General features: G+C 36.4%; 1 protein-coding gene across 29 annotated transcripts in view; it reads left to right on the top strand.

The window, feature by feature from the left end:
- Positions 1-18,976, top strand: part of PHC3 (polyhomeotic homolog 3) — a 74,367-nt gene that overhangs the window by 4,844 nt on the left and 50,547 nt on the right. For 22 of the 29 annotated variants that reach the window (XR_014077049.1, XR_014077051.1, XR_014077043.1 and 19 more), the window contains exons 3-4: positions 1,465-1,620; positions 2,722-2,799. Coding sequence is in view for 16 of the 29 variants with exons in the window: in XM_081570854.1 (XP_081426980.1) it covers positions 1,465-1,620; positions 2,722-2,799 (234 nt within the window). In the remaining 13 variants the exon portion in view is untranslated. The remainder of the gene's footprint in view (positions 1-1,464; positions 1,621-2,721; positions 2,800-18,976) is intronic. The other 7 variants (XR_014077052.1, XR_014077053.1, XM_081570856.1 and 4 more) reach the window with 1 other exon arrangement.

The raw sequence follows: 18,976 nt of genomic DNA, 5'->3' as shown, positions 1-18,976 counted from the left end.
TCTAAAGCGCTTAATGCTGGTCTGTACTTCCCTGCAACTAGGGGTCAAAGCCTATATTGATTTTGTGACAGGAATCTGCAGCAGGTGTATTGTTGGCGAATACGACATGAATGCAGGAAAGTAAAAAACACACGAAAACATGCTTTCTTGGAATTTGAGTAAAGACATTCATAGCTTTGTGATAAAGGTATCCTGACTCTGAAGCTCAAACTATAGGATTATGGCTCTTTTTCTCCATTATCTCTTTGAAAACTCTGGTTTGATCCTGAGATTTATGGTGCTGTTTGAGAGTCCCCATGGGGGTGACATGACTTTGGGATGTGATTGCAGAGGACTGGTGTAGTCCAGTGTACCATTTGGACAGATAAAGGATTTTTCTCTTTTATTAGAACTCTTGACTGTTTCACATTTATCAATTTATGAAGTTTGGGTTCAGTTTTCATTTTACTAATAGTCACAGTAATGAACACTTAAAAGAATTTTTTTTTAGTAATAATAATTTTGTGTTGAAACAATTGCATCTGACATTTAAAAAACATGAGTGGTTACTTAGTAATTTTCTAAAAAAAATGGCTTCATAATTTTATGTGGTTATTACTATAATGAAGCTAAGTTTTTTCAGACATTTAGAAAAAATACAAATGAGAATCAGGTAAAAATCACTTCTAATCTAGCTACCTATCAGTAGTCTTTTAATGTTTTCCTGAATATTGTTTAAAATATTTTAATATAAATGGTATCATACTCTGTACACTATTTAGTGACCTTTTTCCACCTAATAATGTGTTTGGAAACTATTTTGTTGATAGTTGTTATCTGCTCTATTCAATACAGTAGCTACTAGCTGCATGTGGCTATTTTATATTTAAATTAAAATTCAGTAAAATTAAAAACTTAGTTCCTTGGTTGCACTAGTCTCCTTGCACGTGCTTAGTAGATACTTAGGGTTAGTGGCTACTGTATTGGACGGCACTGACCTGTTACACATTACTGTTTGTAATACATGCAGGGTATACATATTCTTTTTATACCCAAATTGTGGATTCTAACAAGTTTTATCCAAAATAGGTATTCCAATTTATCCAAAATGGGTATTCCAGTTTACATTGTTACTAACAGTGTATAAGCGTATATCTGTTTCTCCAGTAGTAGTAGTATTCTTTTAACTGTTTATCCATTGGAAGGTTGAAAAAGTGTCGTGTTTTAATTTGTAAGTTTTGACTACTAATGAGATTGAAGATCTTTTCAAATGCTTACTTAGCCCTTTTTCCTTTTGTGAATTGCCTCTACTGGGTAACTTTAATCTGTACAGATTAGTGAATCCTAGTGATGTATAACTAGGAGAGAACTGTTAATAAGTGTGAAGACATTGAATATTAAAGGACTGAAATTTTAAATTGCAGCTTTTTTAATACTTTATGGTTAAAATTATGGTTTGACATTGGTTCAATTGACTTATCACAGGTAATTCAACAGGCACTGCATCGCCCTCCCAGCTCAGCTGCTCAGTATCTACAGCAGATGTACGCCGCGCAGCAGCAGCACTTGATGCTGCACACAGCGGCTCTCCAGCAGCAGCACTTAAGCAGCTCCCAGCTTCAGAGCCTTGCTGCTGTTCAGGTGAGACTGAAACGAATTAAGAACTTACGAGGCCAAAGTTGACATTGCCTGCAGACAATTACTGAAAATAAACACACTGGGTATTATTGCAGAGTTTTCAGATGTCCTGTGTTTTTTTCTTAAGAAAGTATAATAGGCTGCCAAATAAAAATTAGTTTAAAAAAATGAATGTTTAATGTGTTACTCTGTTGCCGAGTTTTGTCCCTCTGCTTTTTATCTACATTGCAGAAATGCTGTACCAGTCTTGTGTGTATAAAATTCTAGGGATGACAGTGAATAGTTAAGGTTACATAAATCTTATTTACATTTTAACCAAAAAAGGTTTTTTAAAATTACATAAGTAATTTACACTCATTAAAAAAAAAAAAAAACCAGTATAAAATCGTTCATAAGAGTTAAAGTATAGAGGTGTTCCTTTTCCACACCCACTGGTATTTTCCACTCTTCAGAGGTGGACAGTGTCGGTTTAATATGGATCCCTCCAGAAATGTTCTGTATAAAAATATGTATGTGCACTTTTCTAAAATCCAGTCATATGAGTCTTACTGCTATCAGGATGATTTTATGATTAAATGTTGATGTTTTTAAACAGATCTTCATTATTGCATTGTTTGTTTAAATAAAATTATAATGTGAGATTTAATGTTAAATCTCGTCACCAGAGTAGGATCTCAAGTTGACTGAACCTGAAAAAGGTTTATTTCTGTTAAAACACATCCTAGCTGTTACTTCTTCTCATTAGTGTAATTTTAAATAACATCTTGTTCATGATAGTTAGGAAACTGAAACCCAGTGGCATTTGATATATCTCCAATTTATTTTTCATAACATTGGATTGGTAATTTCACTTCAAAGAAGAGATCTATAGAGTAAAACTGACAATGGGTGCAGCTCTTAAAATAAGATGAGCCTTTGGGTCTTCTGTTTCCACCATGCAGTGTGTTCTTTTTTTCTTGATTTGTTTGACCAAAGCTGAATCCATGTTGACTGTAAAATGACTATAAAATAGATGTTTTGACTTTCATTGTGATTTTTGTGGTATCCTGGTACAAGAAAGTTGTAAACTTCGGACTTATAGACATAAAGATCTTATTATTTTAGGCAAGCTTGTCCAGTGGAAGACCACCTACATCCCCCACAGGAAGTGTCACACAACAGTCAAGTATGTCTCAGACATCTGTAAGTGCTCTAATTTTTTTCCTGGTTTTAAAATTTTAGATTATTGCTTTCCAGAAGTGAACTGTTAAAATTTACAAAGCTGTTACTGTTTATCTGTTGACTACAGTTTAAGTAACAAGAGGCTAGAAACAGGGATGGTAAATTTCTAGAATTCGGAACCAATGTCAAACTTCTGAAAATCTGAGTCATAAAAATATTTTTGTATTATTATACATGTTTTTCCCTTGATTGTGTTCATATCTTCTATGATTGTGAATGGTTGCAGTTTTCAGTGTGCATTGAAAGCATGGAATACATAAGGCAGGGAAGTTAAGTCATACATTTACTGTGACAAGTACTAGAGAATGTCATGTCCTTGGTAGACATCTAAGAGTTTCTAGCTTTTTCTGTGCAGTTCACATTTTAGAAATTTTACTTCCCAGTTTATGCTTACTTGAGTTATCTGGATCAAATCCATTCAAGATAGTGTAATTTATTTTGAGAAGAGAATAAAAGGTGATTTGCTATATTGCACATATTTACTGGAAAATTGTGCAAAATATTCCAGTTAAAAATAAATTTACAGATGTGGTAATACTTGTTTACCCGTTTATTTTGATGTAATTTCAAATTGCAAGAATAATAAAAATTTCTGTATACTCTTTACTCAGATTCACCAATTGTTAGCATTTTGGCTCACTGCTTTATTGTTCATTCTTTCTGTCTACATATATAGTTACCTTTTTCTGAACCATTTGTGGATAAGTTGAGACATGTTCCTTTACTCCTAAATACTTTGATATGTACTTCCAAGGAACAAAGTCATTCTTTTATGAAGCCACATGAAACAGGTCAAAATCAGGAAATTTAACATTGATACACTTGTTGTTCATATTCATATTTTATCAGTTCTCCCAGATTTCTCAGCCTCATCCTTATAGACCTTATGGACCAGATAATTCTTTTCTTATGGGGGGCTGTCCTGTCCTTTGTAGGATATTTAACAGCACCCCTAGCTTAGATATCAGTAGGCTATGCCCTTCTCCTTTCCCCAGTGTAACAACCAAAAATGTCTGCAGGCATTGCCAGATGTTTTCTGAGGGGCCAAATTGCCCCTTGTTGAGAACCATTGAGTTAAACTAATAATGTCCTTCCTAGCTATTTTTTTCTGATCCAGGATGGTAATACTTTGACAAAATAGACTCCAGTGGAATATAGTTTATAGATTGCTGAGGAATTAAAGTTGAACTTGTGCTGTATTTCTTTAGCTAAGGGTGTGGTCTTTAGTAAGTACATGTATGATAAGCACAGTTATTTGTAGGCCATTGATCTTTTTAATTAAAAAATTCTGTTTTAGCATGGAAGTATCTTAGAACATGAATAAAATTACTTACAAAAGAAATTACTTGTGACTTGAAAGTGTTAGACTCAAGAAAATGAAAAATTTAATGTATTTAGCCCTAAGCAGTAATGCTATATAGTTATGGTTATTGATGTCAGATAGTATCTTTAACTAACATGTTGGTAGTTATGGAACATACTGGTAAACTAGTTAAAATAATTATAGATAAATTCTTCATGAAGTACTGGAATAGCACTAGGGTATATACATACATATATATATACACACACACACAGATATGTGTTCTGAGGGCTTCCCTGGTAGCGCAGCTTGTAAAGAATCCACCTGCAATGCAGGAGACCCCGGTTTGATTCCTGGGTCAGTAAGATTTCCTGGAGCAGGGATAGGCTACCCACTCCAGTATTCTTGGGCTTTGCTGGTGGCTCAGCTAGTAAAGAATCCACCTGCAATGCGGGAGACCTGGGTTCAATCCCTTGGTTGGGAGGATCTCCTGGAGGAGGGCATGGCAACCCACTCCATTATTCTTGCCTGGAGAAGCCCCATGGAAGGAGGAGCCTGGCAAGCTACAGTCATGGGGTCACAAAAAGCCAGACACAACTGAGCAACTAAGCACAGCACAGCATGTGTTCTGGATTTTTTCCCTTCACATTATTAAAAGGTATCCTTTAAAACGATTTTTGTTCCATTATGGTTTTGTGTATGTGACTTTTAGAATCATAGTTCCAGTGATTGTGCTTATTTTTTATGAAATTGTTACTACTACTTGCCATAAATCATTGCCAGAATCTCTGGATAACTGGTGAGAGGAAAAGAAGTAGAATAAATGCCTAGAAAAAACAAGAGAATAATACATTGCATTTGTTTTGTGTTCTGTCCCAGCTGAGCAGTAGCTCAAGTGAGTTGACTGGCAGTCCAAATTATGATACCCAGGGTAGCTTAGTAATTTTTAAGAGGGGCAGAGCATAATAGCAGAAGTCCCTAGATAGTGATGATAATGAGTTGTCTATTGGCAGTCTGCTAGTTTTCAGAATTTTGGTTGTTTTGAGATAGGTGCCTGATAACAGTGAACACCAAGGGGGAAGGTTCAATCCTCTCGTAGATAAAAGAGCTACGAGGTAGGTTGTCAAGTCACCTGCCAGATAGGTTGGGATTTAGAGTAGAAGTGAAATGCCAGAGGGGAACTGGAATATTATATTTAAAAAAATGAGGTAAAAAGTCCAGTCTACCACATGGGGAAACTATGTATGTGGAGAAGACCATTGTTAATTGATTGTATAGTGGGTGCCAGCATCCTTTTCTTTCCTGTAATCAGAACAGAAAGGCTAATTCTGTACTCTTAACCAGTAGTGAGAGTGGTTTGTATGTGTGTGTTTGATTGATCGGCTCTAAAATTAGTTGGGACTGAGTCTTTAGGTTGGATGTCTTTGTACTTCTATTAAATGCAATGTAATTAAAAACCTCTGTGAAAAAAAGCATCAACAATGTTAAACAATAGAGTGGTTGAAAATATATTTGCACCATGTATGTCACACAGCTTGTATTTGTGAAATACCAAGGGTTGTATTATATTAAGATAAATAATGTGAATTCACAAAAGACCTGAATTGGTAATTTTCAAAAGATTCAAATTTTGGCTTTTAAGCACATGAAAACATGTTTACTGGTAATAAAGAAGTGAATGTAAAGACATCAATAATGTTTTATTTACTTGTCAGATTAGAAAACGGGAAAATTGAGACAGTAACTGTTGTTGACAAGTATGGTACACTCATACACTATTGGTGGGAATGTAATTGGTACAACTTTTCTAGAAGGTTATTTGGCAGTGTGTATGAAAATTTGTACCACATGCCCTTTCACATAGCAGTCTAATTTTTAGTGAAATGATGTTATTGACTAAATATGAGAGATAATTATGACATAGATAATTACACAAATATGCATGGTTTGTAATGGTAGAAAATTATAAACAATGCAAATGTTCTTTAATTGAGGATTAGTTAAATGATAGTTAATTCAAACACTAGCTGCTTTAGAATGCTGTGTGTGTGTACATAGAGACAAATTTTCATTAGTTATTAAGTGAAAACAAGAACATATAGTATTAGTTCATTTAGCTTATTTAATAGGTTATTCTGTATTTTAGTTCTAAAACTTTTTGTTCTTATCTTTTTGCTGAGAGTTTATTTTTCATTTGTTTCAAGTTGGGTCATACTTGCTTGTTCAAAGCATTTTTATGACTGCTGCTTTAAAATCTTTGTCAGATAATTAAAATATTTTTCATCTAGGTGTTGGCATCTGTTACCTTTTTCATTCAGCTTGAGGTCTTTCTGGTTTTTGGTACAATGAGTGATTTTTGATTGAACCTGGACATATTGAGTATTATGAGATTGTGGATCTTACTTCAGTTTTCTGTTTTGCTTGGCTTCCAAAGGGGAGCATGTGCCACCTCTTCACTGCAATTTGAGGGTAGAAGTAAGTTCAGGTTCCCATTTGGTTTCCACTGATACCCGAGGGATGCTGCTTGTAGTTGCTGAGTCAGTGTGAGTTCTGGCTCCTCACTAGGCCTCTACTGATGTTTCTCTGGCTAGGAGGGAAAGGAGTGCCCAGTTATTGCTCCCTATGTGGTCTCCGCTGATGCTTCAGGGTTGGGGTGGGTTGTTATTTGTGGTCTGTTATTGCTTGGCTGATATGAAGGTCTTGGCTCTCTACGTGGCCTTCTCTGACACTAACCCATTGGATGGGATTAGTGGTGCCTCATTACAGCCTGGTGAGGGGAGAGGCCTAGGTCTTTGCTAGTGTGGATGTGGCCACAGTGTTTCTGTGGTGTTTGGCTGGAGTAGAGCAATTATTGTCTAAAAGTTTTCTGTGTTGCTAGGCTGTCCCTTTTCTGATCCTCAGCTAGAAAGAGCAGCTCATTGAAGCTTTTTCTTTTTTTGTGTGTCTGTACCCATTGCTGTTTCTGGGTTACTAACTTGTTCAGCTTTATGTTTGGATTATATGAGATTTAAAAAAAAAAATCCAGGGAGCTCGCAACCGTGTGGTTCACTGAGTCCTGGAGTCTACTTTTCTCTACCTTTTAGGACTTTCTTATGTTTATTTTCTATGCAGCGATGGGGTTTTTAGTTATACTTAGTAAAGTATGTGTCTATTCCACTTTCCTGGAAACAATTCCTACCACTTATTTTTTAAAACTTACGTCTGTCTGGTTATATAGGAAGAAAATCTGTAATACACAACAAACTGTTAATCAATGGTTATCTTTGAGAAAGTAGGTTGAAAAGTTTCATTTTGTCTTAAAAAAAAAAAAAAAAACATGAATGCTCTCTTGTTGTCGTAGATACAGACAATACAAATGTATACGTGAAAGTGCTATCCCATTTCAGTAGTCTCTTTTGCCCTGACAAAGTTTTGTGTGAAGCTTATTACTGTGCATTTCTATACATAAATGTAAGCAGATAGGCCTGTGGTTAATTTTGTTTGTTTTAGTGTAAGTGAAGTGCCATCATTCTGTCTCTTTCTCGTCTAAGTCTTTGGGCATTTTCAGCTGGAAAGGATTATGTGGCTGGAAATTGCAATAGTAAGTCTCTAAATGATTCAAGGTCTCTTTGTATCTCATTCCATTTGTTGTTTTTTGGCCTTAGAATCTACATTAATCCCGGATGTTTTGACTTTGATTCACTGTACTGTTCTATTAAAAAGGAAAAACCATATTTTTTATAACTTTCTAGCTCTGATGCCAGACAAGATGAGCCTTTTTTTTTTTTGGCTGCACCATGTAGAATCATAATTCTGTGACCAGGGAGCATACCCGTGCCCCCTGACTTGGGAGTGCAAAGTCTTAACCACTGGACCACCAGGGAGTCCAAAGATGAGATTTTAGTTTTATGACTTTATTCATTCATAATTCACTCATTCATTCAACAAATATTTATTGAGCATTTAAATACTCCTCTAGTACTGGGACTCAGCTGACAAAATCTGTATGGAGCTAGGGATATATTGACAGTAAGTAAACTAGTATATAATACGTCAGTTGGTGGTAAGCTCTGTAGAGAAAAATAAAGCAATGAAGAGGAATGGGATGAGGGAATTTCCTATTTTAATTAGGGTGGTCAGGGAAAGCATTGCTAATAAAAATGGCATGTGAAGGAGGGTGAGGGAGGCAAACATGCTTAAGAAACAGAAAGGAGGGTGGTGTGGCTGGTGTGAAATGAAAGTGGGAGTATGTTTAGAGATAACTTTAGAGAGGAAATTATCTAACCACGAGAAGATTATTAAACCCTTGGGTTTTACTCAGCATGAGTTGGGAAGCTGCTGGAAAGTTATTTTATTTGGGATGTGACATGATCTCATATAGGCTTTAACAGCTACAATGTTGAGTAGGTTCTAGGGGGGCAATAATACAAGTAGAGAGACTGGTTAAATGGTTCCTATAATAATCTGAGAGAGAGATACCGGGCGCTTGGACCATGATGGTGACGGTAGATGTGGTAAAAAGTGATTAGCAGAGATTCTGAATATTTGTTCCACCAGTGTTTTATTATAGAAGTTTGGATGTTTGGAAAATAGCTAATAGTATGTGCTGAGGGATTGACTAAAAGTGTGAGGAAAGGTAAACAGTCACCGATAAACTGTAGTATTTTGGCCTGAGCGCCTGGAACGATCTGCCAAAGAAGGTGTTGGAAAAGAAAATCAGGAGTTTGGTTTTAGACAAGATGTGTGTTAGACACCCACCCATACATGTTGAGTAGACATTGGCTATATGAGTTTGGAGTTCATATAGCCAAATGGCTATTGGCAGGACTGGTGACTTAGTGATGTCTTGTACATCTCATTGACATTTCCAGTCACCAGGGTACCTGATGACTTTACTACCCATTGTGGAGTATTATGAGAGAGTTTGGTAGGAAGGAGGACATGAGGGACCTAGCTTCTAGTCTTAATTTTGTGACTAAATGACTTAGGGCAAGTCATTAACCTCCTTACACCCCACTTTTCTTTCATATAAAATTAAGTTGTCTAATTAGATGGTTTTTAGTCTTTTCATCCATATGTTCCTGGGTTTAGATCAAGGAGAAGTTTCAGGAGATGAACCTGAATGTGCACTGAATTCTTTCCCTCCCAAATTGGTATGTTGAAGTTTTAAACCCACATGTGACTATATTAGAAACAGGGCTTTTAAGGAGGTGTGTTAGTTGCTCAGTTGTGTCCTACTCTTTTGCAATCCCATGGACTATATAGCCTGCCAGGTTCCTCGGTCCATGGAATTCTCCAGGCAAGAATACTGGAGTGGATTGCCATTCCCTTCTCCATTTAAGGAGGTGATTAAGGTTAAGTGAGGTCATAAGTGTGGAGCTCTGATCCAGTGAACCTGGTGTCTTTATCAGAGGAAGAGACACCAGAAATGGACACATAAATGTGTCCCTCTCTCTGCTGAGAGGACACAGTGAGAAGGTGGCCACCTGCAAGCCAGCAGAGAGCTCTTACCAGAAACTGAATTGGCTGGCATCTTGATCTTGGACTTCCTTAGCCTCTAGAACTGTGGGAAGTAAATTTCTGTTAGAGCTACCTAGTCTGGCACCTTGTTAAGGCAGCCTCAGCAGGCTAAGAGAGATGGGGCTCTGAGCCTTCCCATCAACTTCTGTTACCACAGAACAGTTCTGTAATCTGTTCGAACCTGAGAATTCTGAATAAGTTAATGTGTGAAGAAAGGGTACTGTTTAAAAAAAAGAGAGAACCAGTGGTTTAAATGTTAAATAAGGTTTAGTCAGGGTTTTTTAAAATAGTTTTATATGTGTTATGAAAAATAATGCATATCTCATAGTAGGTATGTAATAAATATTTGTTGAAAGATGAAGTTTAATTATAATCATCAACTAGAGTATGCAATACATAGTTATTAATTTTAATTCTTTATTACTGCAAGTGGTTTATCTTCAGTGCAGAGAATCATTTTAGGATATATTCTGATTGCCTGAAATTGCATTGTAGAAGACAGTCTAAGTCCTCACCTCAGTGATGAGATTGTTTCATTGCTAGTTTTGAGCAGACAGCTAGTTATCAGGTTTCTTGTGTTATGCTGTGCTAGTTGCCCTGGGGTGCACGTGAGTCCAAGTCGCTTCCCTCAGACACAGTGTGCCTAGACGTATCAAACAGTAAACAATGTAGCAGTATATAATCAAGTGATAAATTCTGTGGGAGTTAACAGAAAAGAGATCTTTGGGGATTGGGTAGTTGAAGAAGGCTTTTTGTATGGGACTTAAGCTGAGCTTTAAAAAATACATGGAATTTGAGAGAAGAGGACTCAGTCCTGAGCTCATGATCCTGAAATAGCAGAGCTTAGTTTTGGAGATTCATTCCTGAATGGGATTCTGTGTTAGTCTCTTGAGGATTCTCTGTGCAGTGTTTCCTTCCTGAATACCTACTTGGTGCCAGGCATTGTGGTAGGTGCCAAGGATCTGAAGTGAACGAAGGTCTTAGAGTACAGTGGATATAGTCTTGTTGTTCAGTTGCTAAATTGTGTACCACTCTTTGCAACCCCATGGACTGCAGCATGCCAGGCCTGCCTGTCCCTCTACATCTCCCAGAGCCTGCTCAAACTCATGTCCATCGAGCTGGTGATGCCATCCAACCATCTCATCCTCTGCTGCCCTCTTCTCCTTTTGCCTTCAATTGGATATAGTCTGCAGACATATAAATAGTCAAAGAACACTGTGATAGGAGTTTTGTTTTACTGGAGTATATTCTAAAAAATTGCTTGTAAATTTGGAACATTTGTAGGCCTAAAAATTCCCTCCCCTATACCTTTTTAATAATTATTTGTATATAAATTCTATATTGAAAATGATTTTTCTTAGGAAACTTGAAAGCAGGGACCATTGTTTTCAAATTTTTAGCATGACCAAAGAAAAGGCTGATTTAAGTCTTATCACTAACTGGTACTTCTTCCCTTCAGGTTTTTAAGTGTGCCTGTTTAGTTTTTCTGGAGTTTCATGAAGGCTGTCTAGATGTCATTGTGTTCAGGACACTTTTTGGACCCTCTTACTGTGAAACTTAGTGTTCATATGTATGAAACTAAAAAAGTCTTAACAAAAATTTCTTTCCTTCTGTTTTTCTCTGTCCTCTGTTTCTGGAACTTCTTAGTTGGATATTGGTCTTTCTGGATTGAACCTTTACTTTGTTTAGCTTTTTACTTATTTTCTGTCTTTATCTTTTTATTGTCATGACATACTTCCTTGCCGCCCCCCCCCCCCTTAACCCTTTCTTTTTACATTTAAAAGAAAATTTTAGTTTAGCCTTCGTATTTCCAATTTCTAAGAGCATTTTCTTATTTTTCCTAGAATCCTGTTTTTCTGTTATGGATGAAATATTTAGATCTCTGTTACCAGATTTCAAAATTTTTTTTCTTGAATCATTTATATTCCTTAGAAACTATTTTGGTCTTTTCCTTTCATGCTGTTGGTTTTTCTCTTAGAAAGCAGTGTTCTCTTAAAATGCTTGGTTTTCTGTTTATATTTAAGAGTAGATGATGATATAAATTAATCAGCATGGATTTCTTCCACTGCTCTGAAGATAAGTCTGCCCCTAACAGGCCTCTTTCCCTTTCCTCAGTTGAAAGACCGATTAAGATTTCTGTCTTGGTAGGTGGAAATAGCATTAGTGGTCACAGTGGGAAGGATATATCTTTGGCAGACTTAGAATTGAAGGTATACAGGTTAGAAGCTGGCTATTAGGCTGGTGAGCCAGTAGTTTCAGAGTAAGGGGAGTTTTACTTCCAGGTTCAGAGTATCCACTCTAGAAGCCTAGCCTTTCCTTGACAGTTCCTTGACTTTTAGAGAAGTCCCCTTCCTTTCTAGGTCTTAGTGCCTGTTCTACATGGGAGTGGGTTGGGGTTATGTATGGTAAGTCTATTTTCTAGACAGACCTGTAGATAAAATCCTTCAGTTTTTGGCTCCATTTCTTGCCTCTGCTTTCATGTCTAAATTCTAAGTCTAAATCCACTCTAATCTGTTTCCTGCTGTATCTGGATTATAGCTTCTTTCTCTGTTTTATCCATTAGTATGAGCCCATCATTTTAGGTCTTACAGAAATGCAGATGGTACCCTCCTCTCTCTCTCCCTGCTGTATGTGTGTTTTCTCTGATACTGTTTTTTTTTTTTAATCCCCCAAGTTCTTTTTGGAAAAAACATTTAAACCCGCAGAAAAATGGTAAGATTAAGCATTGACCCTTGTGTACTCTTAATGTAGCTGTCTACACCAGTTGTTAAGTTCCTCTCTGTTTATACACTGCTTTCCTGACCATTTTTGAATTAAGTTGAAGACATCATGACACTTCAGTCCCAAGTACTTAGCGTGTGTTATCCAGGAGGGAGATTGTCTTACATAACCACAGCCCCATACCACACCTAAGAAATTTAATATCGAGACAATATCTAGTATATGCTGCATATTTGGATTCCCTCAGTAGTCTCCAGAATACATTTTCCCAGGATTTAGTTAAGGCTCACACATTCATGTGAATGTCCTGTTTTCCTTTAGTATAAAAAGTCCCCTGTTCCCTCCTCCTTTTTTTTTTTTTTAAAACAGCTCAGATCACTTGTCCCACAGTCTGAATTTGTACTTTTGTTGCCCCTGATCATTTTTGTTATTGTATTAATTGGTATTTCAGTGGGTTTTAGTAGGAGGGAGAAGCAGATGGGTGTGCTCAGACCATTATCTTCAGTGAAGTGCAAGTCGCTCAGTCATGCCCGACTCTGCGATCCCATGGACTGTATAGTCTATGGAATTCTCCAGGCCAGAATATTGGAGTGGGTAGCTTTTCCCTTCTCAGGGGGATCTCCCCAATCCAGGGATTGAACCCAGGTCTACTGCATTGCAGGAAAATTCTTTACCAACTGAACTATCAGGGAAGCCCATTATCTTCAGTATTTATTGTTTTATCAACATGACTTTTAATGACTACATAATATTCTACTTAAAAAAAAACAACTATTTTCTGCTTCCTGGCAATTTTAACTTTTCTATTTTCTTTTCTTGTTGTTATAAGTAAACTTGCATTGAATGTTATGTGTCTTTCTATCTAGTAATGCTCTTTTAAAAAATTTCCTAAGAGTGTACTTATTGGTGAGATTGTTTTCAGATAAAGAACCGTATAAATGATCAGTTTTCTTAAAAAAATGTCTAAATCAGATCAATTACATATCAAATGAATTCATTATGAATTTATCTGAGGGAAAATTACTTGCTTAAAGCCATAGATACTTATCTTCTGTTAATTTTAGAAGGTATTTTAAGTTTTAAAGCTCATTGTTTTCAAGGATTCTGAAAATATTTAATTTTAACTGATAGTTAGAAACCTACTCAACAACTTACCAGCAGTCTAAAATAAAACTGTAGATTGCATATTTGTATGATTGTGAGCAGTTATACTGGATTCTTATAAAATATTCCAGTAGCGCAGATAAAGTAAAAAAGTGTTAAGTCCTCTTCAGCCTCTTTCTTTCCCCTTCAGTCCTTCTGTCTCCTCAGTTTGCTGGATATCTTTTCAGGTCTTTATTTATACATTAAGAACATTAATAGTGTAAGAAGTGTGTGCATATGTGTTTAATATACAATTTTTTAAACACATCATAAACACAGGTAGGTATTCTGTGTTTGGTTTTTATACTTAACTGTGTCTTCAGAGCTTTTTACCTCACTCAGCTACTTGAGCTACTGTGTAGTGTTGCACACAGTATGGCTGCACTATCTTATGTAACCATTTCTGTTGCTGGGCCATTATTTCCAGTGTTTTAATTGTTTTCAGGGTTGCAACTTTTTTAGGGTGTCAAAGTCTGAGGGCAGTTAGGAGGTCATGAAGTTTTTTGTTTGATTGATTTGCTACTGTTTTTATAGCTTGTATTGCAGAAAGTGGAAATAATGATTTTCTATAATAAATAGGATAGGCATTTTACTTCACTTCATTATTAAAATATATGGTCTCTTAAAAAGGAAATCCTTCATGGATAGGTACTATTACTTGAAATTTCTATGTAATTTATACTTCTGGGTATCTGAATTACTCACATACAAATTCCCACTGAATGAGTCAAGAAAATTTATATGCTGCTTTAATGTGATAAAAACAAAATAATATACTAAATATAAAAGAAAGGAAAACATTTCCTCTCTGATTCTAAAGTTAATACCTACATAGAAAAGACAAAAACTTTGAAAAAGAAAATATAAATCATTCCCAAATTTTACCCCTAGTAGGGATGATTTACCTCTAGCATTTTGGTGACTGTTCTTCCAAATATGTGTGTATGTGTATATATTGATATCAAATATAATCAAATATAGTTTATGAGTATGCATTATTGTATGTATATATAGTGTAGCCATTTCTCTCAACATGTTTTCCACATGTATGTATATATCCATACATGCAGATACTGGTATGTAATTATGTAAGTAGATTATATTCTACATGTTCTACAATTTTTTTCACTTAGCAATAGGTCATAAAAATACTTTCATGCTATTGAATATAGACATATATCAGCCTTCTAATATCAGTGTACCATGTCTCTCTGTAGATACACCTTATGGATTCTGATCAGTCAAATGGCTGTAGTGGTCTCAGATAGGCTTTGGTTTCAGGGAGTACTCTGTGTAACCTCCTATTGGGGGCACCAAGGAGTGATTGGAAGTTCCATAGCTTTTCTTGGCAGATTTGGTTTCCTTTGGTGACTTGTAGTGTCGGTAGAGGGAGAGCTTCCAGTAATAAGGCTAAAGAAATAAGTTCTTTTATGGAGTGTGGGGATGGGTTGTGAGGTGACAGGATTGGCCAAGGCTTTAAAATGAAAGAGAATTATGAATGTTGAAATAGAAGTGACAGAGAAGATGCAAAGAGTTTAGGGCATCTGGTTTAGATGAGCAGAGTGGAAAATAGGGGAGAGCATATCAGTTCTGGAAAGGAAAGGATTTCTTGCAGGGTTGGATGCTGATCTTGGCCCTTATGGATTATGCCTTCATTAGTAGACACTGAAATGGTGCTTGCCATCTGGAACTTAAAAATAAACATTTGTTCTTTGATCTCACAACTTCGACAAAGTGAAATGCAGGTGGCTCGGAGGTTACTGTTTAGTTTTCTTAGTTCCTTTTTTTCTTTTTTAAGAAAAAGAAAGCATTCTATTTGTAAATACTTTTTGTTCTACTTCCTTACAGAGTATTCTCAGGCACTTTAGCTATCAGCCAGTCAGTTTTTAAGAAGACTCTTACATTTTTGTTTAAAGAGTGTGTGGTCTGTCTTTTATTAGAGTATCTTCCTTCCTGCCTACCTACCTACTTTCCTTTTTTATTTATTTATTTTTTAAGAATCACTGACTGGAAAAAAGTGGCAAGGCATTATTACTGTAGAGTGACCCAAATTAACAAGCTCCCAGGGTATAGGAAAGTACCCTGTATGCCAAAATGAGTCAGAAAACATGGACCAGTTTTATTCTGCTAAGTGAATTAATCTTTGGGGCAAGGGTTTATCCAAAAACGTTTGTGGAGTGGTGTAGGAAAAGAATATGTTTTCTGTCGGGGGTTATTAATAATTTATTATATAGCACATCAAAAGTAGAGGTGAAACTAGTATCACCACACTACCTACATTTTTACTGTGTTTTGTTAGGGGCTGTACCAGAGTTGATTTTTCTTCTTAGACACACGCATGCTCACTCTGTGTGATAAGCTTATATACATTTAAAGTATGAAGTATGCCTTAAAATAACATGGCATTCATTAAGTTAATTAACATTTATTGAAGGCTGTCTTATAGATATTGAATATATGAAGATAAATAACACATGGGCCTCACTCTTAAAATAATCATTGTTTAGACGAGTGAGATAGAAGTATGTGCCAGAAGTATGGAAGTTATAGAAGATAACAGGCATAAAGGGAGAGGGAATAGTCAGTTGTACTGTGGGGTATAGGGATGCCTTAAAAAGCTTAGCAGGTGATTTTTGAGAGGGAGTTATTTACTACATGGGGTGGGGAAGAGGTGTGGCACATAGTCATAGGTAATGCTCAGTTAAGTCCGGAGCATTGTTACCAGGCCACAGAGGCCTGAGACGTTACGACATTGTCAATAGCTTCATATGACTAATGTGAAGGGTTTGTATGGAGGAGCAGAAAGAGATGATACTAGAGCAATAGTCAGGGGAGTTTGAATGTTATCAGAGATTTTTAAATGGTTAATTAATATTTTTTAATTAAAATCAGGGAAGGATTATCTGGCAAGTCAGAGGAGATAATATTCCAAGCAGGGAGATCAGTTTGCAGCTGGTAAAGTAGCTGGAAGTGCTGTGGGCTCAGAGACTCAAAGTGATTCAAAATCAGAATGAAATTGAGGAAGATAGAGGTGTAGAAACAGTAAGATATGTGACTGATTCTGTGTGTGAGTTATAGGAGAGGGAGAAATTACGATGACTTCCAGATAGTCTGTCTTGGGGAGTTGTTAGACGATGTCAGTGGCCATTTGAGGAGAAACTGGTTTAAGGAGGAATGATAATGAGTTTGGTAATTGAACATGTTGGGTTTGAGTCAGTTTAAGAAACATCCAGAAAGATGTATTGTTACTTAATGTATTCTGTTACTTATTTGGACCTGGAGAGGAAGGATTTGTCATGAAGGATTGAGCGTCTTTAGGATTGAATTATTCCAAACTATGGGAGTAGAGAGGATAATCTAGGAATTGATGAGGAAAAGTGTTGGGAACAAAGGATGAAGAGTTTGGGGATGGGCTAGAAAGAGCCCGTAAAGAAGACTGAAAAAGAAGATTTCTAAGAAGAATCCATTGAATTGGTCGTAAGGCAGTGGTGATTTTTGCTAATGGGATTTTAGTGGTGTGCTGGGAATAAAAGCCAGATTATAGAATAATTTTTTATATGTTATTACTTGTATTTATGCACTGAATTACAGATTTAAGTTGGGCTTTGCAGGTGAGTGGTAAAGACTCCACCTGCCAAGCAGGGGAGACACAAGAGATGCCGGTTATATCCTTGGATCTAGAGGATTCCCTGTGGTAGGAAATGGGAATCTGTTCCAGTATTCTTGCCTGGAAAATTCCATGGACAATATTTTATTAAAATTAAGAAATACTTAAAAGATACAAATGAATTTCAAGAATTTAACCAATTCATGTACCCACTGTGCAGTTTTCTTAACTTTTCTATTCTTAAAAAATTACAGACTCAAGAAGTTAACAGAAACAGTACAGAGAGATCCCCTGTATAACCTTCACTCAGCTCCCTCCAGTCACTTGTTGAGGTTAACAGATGTCCTGGTTTAGTACAAATGCTGATGTTTTGGGGTAGATTATGAAACTGTGCAGGTAGTGTACCCCTGTATGGCACAAGCCTGGAGTTTTGATTCTCATAAGAACCTCTCTCCTTCCACTGGGAATGGGGCATATAACAAACAAGCTTTCTTGCTGCTTTTAAGGATGTGTGGGCAGAGCTTTCCCAGCTTCTTTTCACATATTGAGGAGCCCTTTTGAGGATATTGGCTCAGAAGGAGATTTACTGCTAGGTCCCCCGTGAAATAGGCTCAAAGTCAGGTCTTCTAACTCTGTGGGCCAGTATCGCCCTAGGTTGCCTTGCTGTTACTTGGATCCTGTATCGGAGTTTCTTCCTTTCTGGCTCCTGGGAATTTCCCTTTCCCCTCCCCTTTTTTGGGTTCAGCTGTATATTATTATGATTTTTCTTGTTGATCTTCCTTTTCAGTGAGTACATTTGGGCACATGGATATATTAGTTCAGTCTGCCTTGTTCCTTGAATCAGAAGTCTAATAAACTTATTTTTTAATTTCTTAATTTTACTTTCTGCATTGTCCATAAAAAGAATTTGAGGTTGGATTTCTTTTTCCTTTAGCCATGGACTTTATTGTTTGAATATTTGCAATTATTATTCTGTACACAAATGTTAATTTCTTACAAAACTCTGTATTCTATATTGCTCGGTCACTTCAGTCTTCATTTTATGTCACATTTCCATCAGGAACTATTTCCCCAAATCACTATCTGCCTGCTTGTGTGGTGGTGTTGTTCAGTTGCTAAGTTGTGTCCGACTCTGCAATGCCATAGACTGTAGCCCACCAGGCTTATTTGTCATGAGATTTTCCAGGCAAGAATACTGGAGTGGGTTGCCATTCCCTTCTCCAGAGGTTGGATTTTTAATTATCGTTAAAAATATTTTTTAAGTGGATAATATGTGATGTAGTGGTTTACATGTGTCCCTTTGCCCTGTTCCCTATCTGTCCTACCCAGTTTGCCTTCACAGATGAAACTAGTTACTAGTCTCTTTTACAGCCTAGAGTTAGACCATGCACTAGTTTATTCTTTAACAACAGTTTTAGTTTTTATAGTTTAATCTAATAACCAGTATTAAGGAGTTTTTCATCTATATGACAAGTAACAATTCTGTTCTTAGAACTTTTGAAAGAGATTATACTAGCTCTGTGTATGTTTTTATACATGTGAATGGATTATCTGTGTTTTAACTTTTGTTTCAGAAATCCCTCAAAATGTGACAGAACATGACAAAATAGTATAAACTGTCGATTCAGGTGTTTTAAATTATTAAGTGGAATATTGAAATAATGGAACAATAGCCCTAATTTTGGGGAAGTAGTAGAAATGATATTTTAAGATGTTGGAGTCTTATGAAACACAATGAGAATATCCTTAAAAATTGTCCTGATTACTAACCCGTACATGGCTGCTGTTTGCGTATGTGCAAATAATCACCTAAGAACTGACAGATCTGTCAAAGATGAAGCCCTCTCTTAGGTTCCTTAGCCACA

Source organism: Giraffa tippelskirchi, chromosome 2 (genome assembly GCF_054371585.1).
Source record: "Giraffa tippelskirchi isolate mGirTip1 chromosome 2, T2T-mGirTip1v1.2.pri, whole genome shotgun sequence".
Taxonomy (NCBI): Eukaryota; Metazoa; Chordata; class Mammalia; order Artiodactyla; family Giraffidae; genus Giraffa; species Giraffa tippelskirchi.
This window is presented reverse-complemented; position numbering and strand designations above follow the sequence as displayed.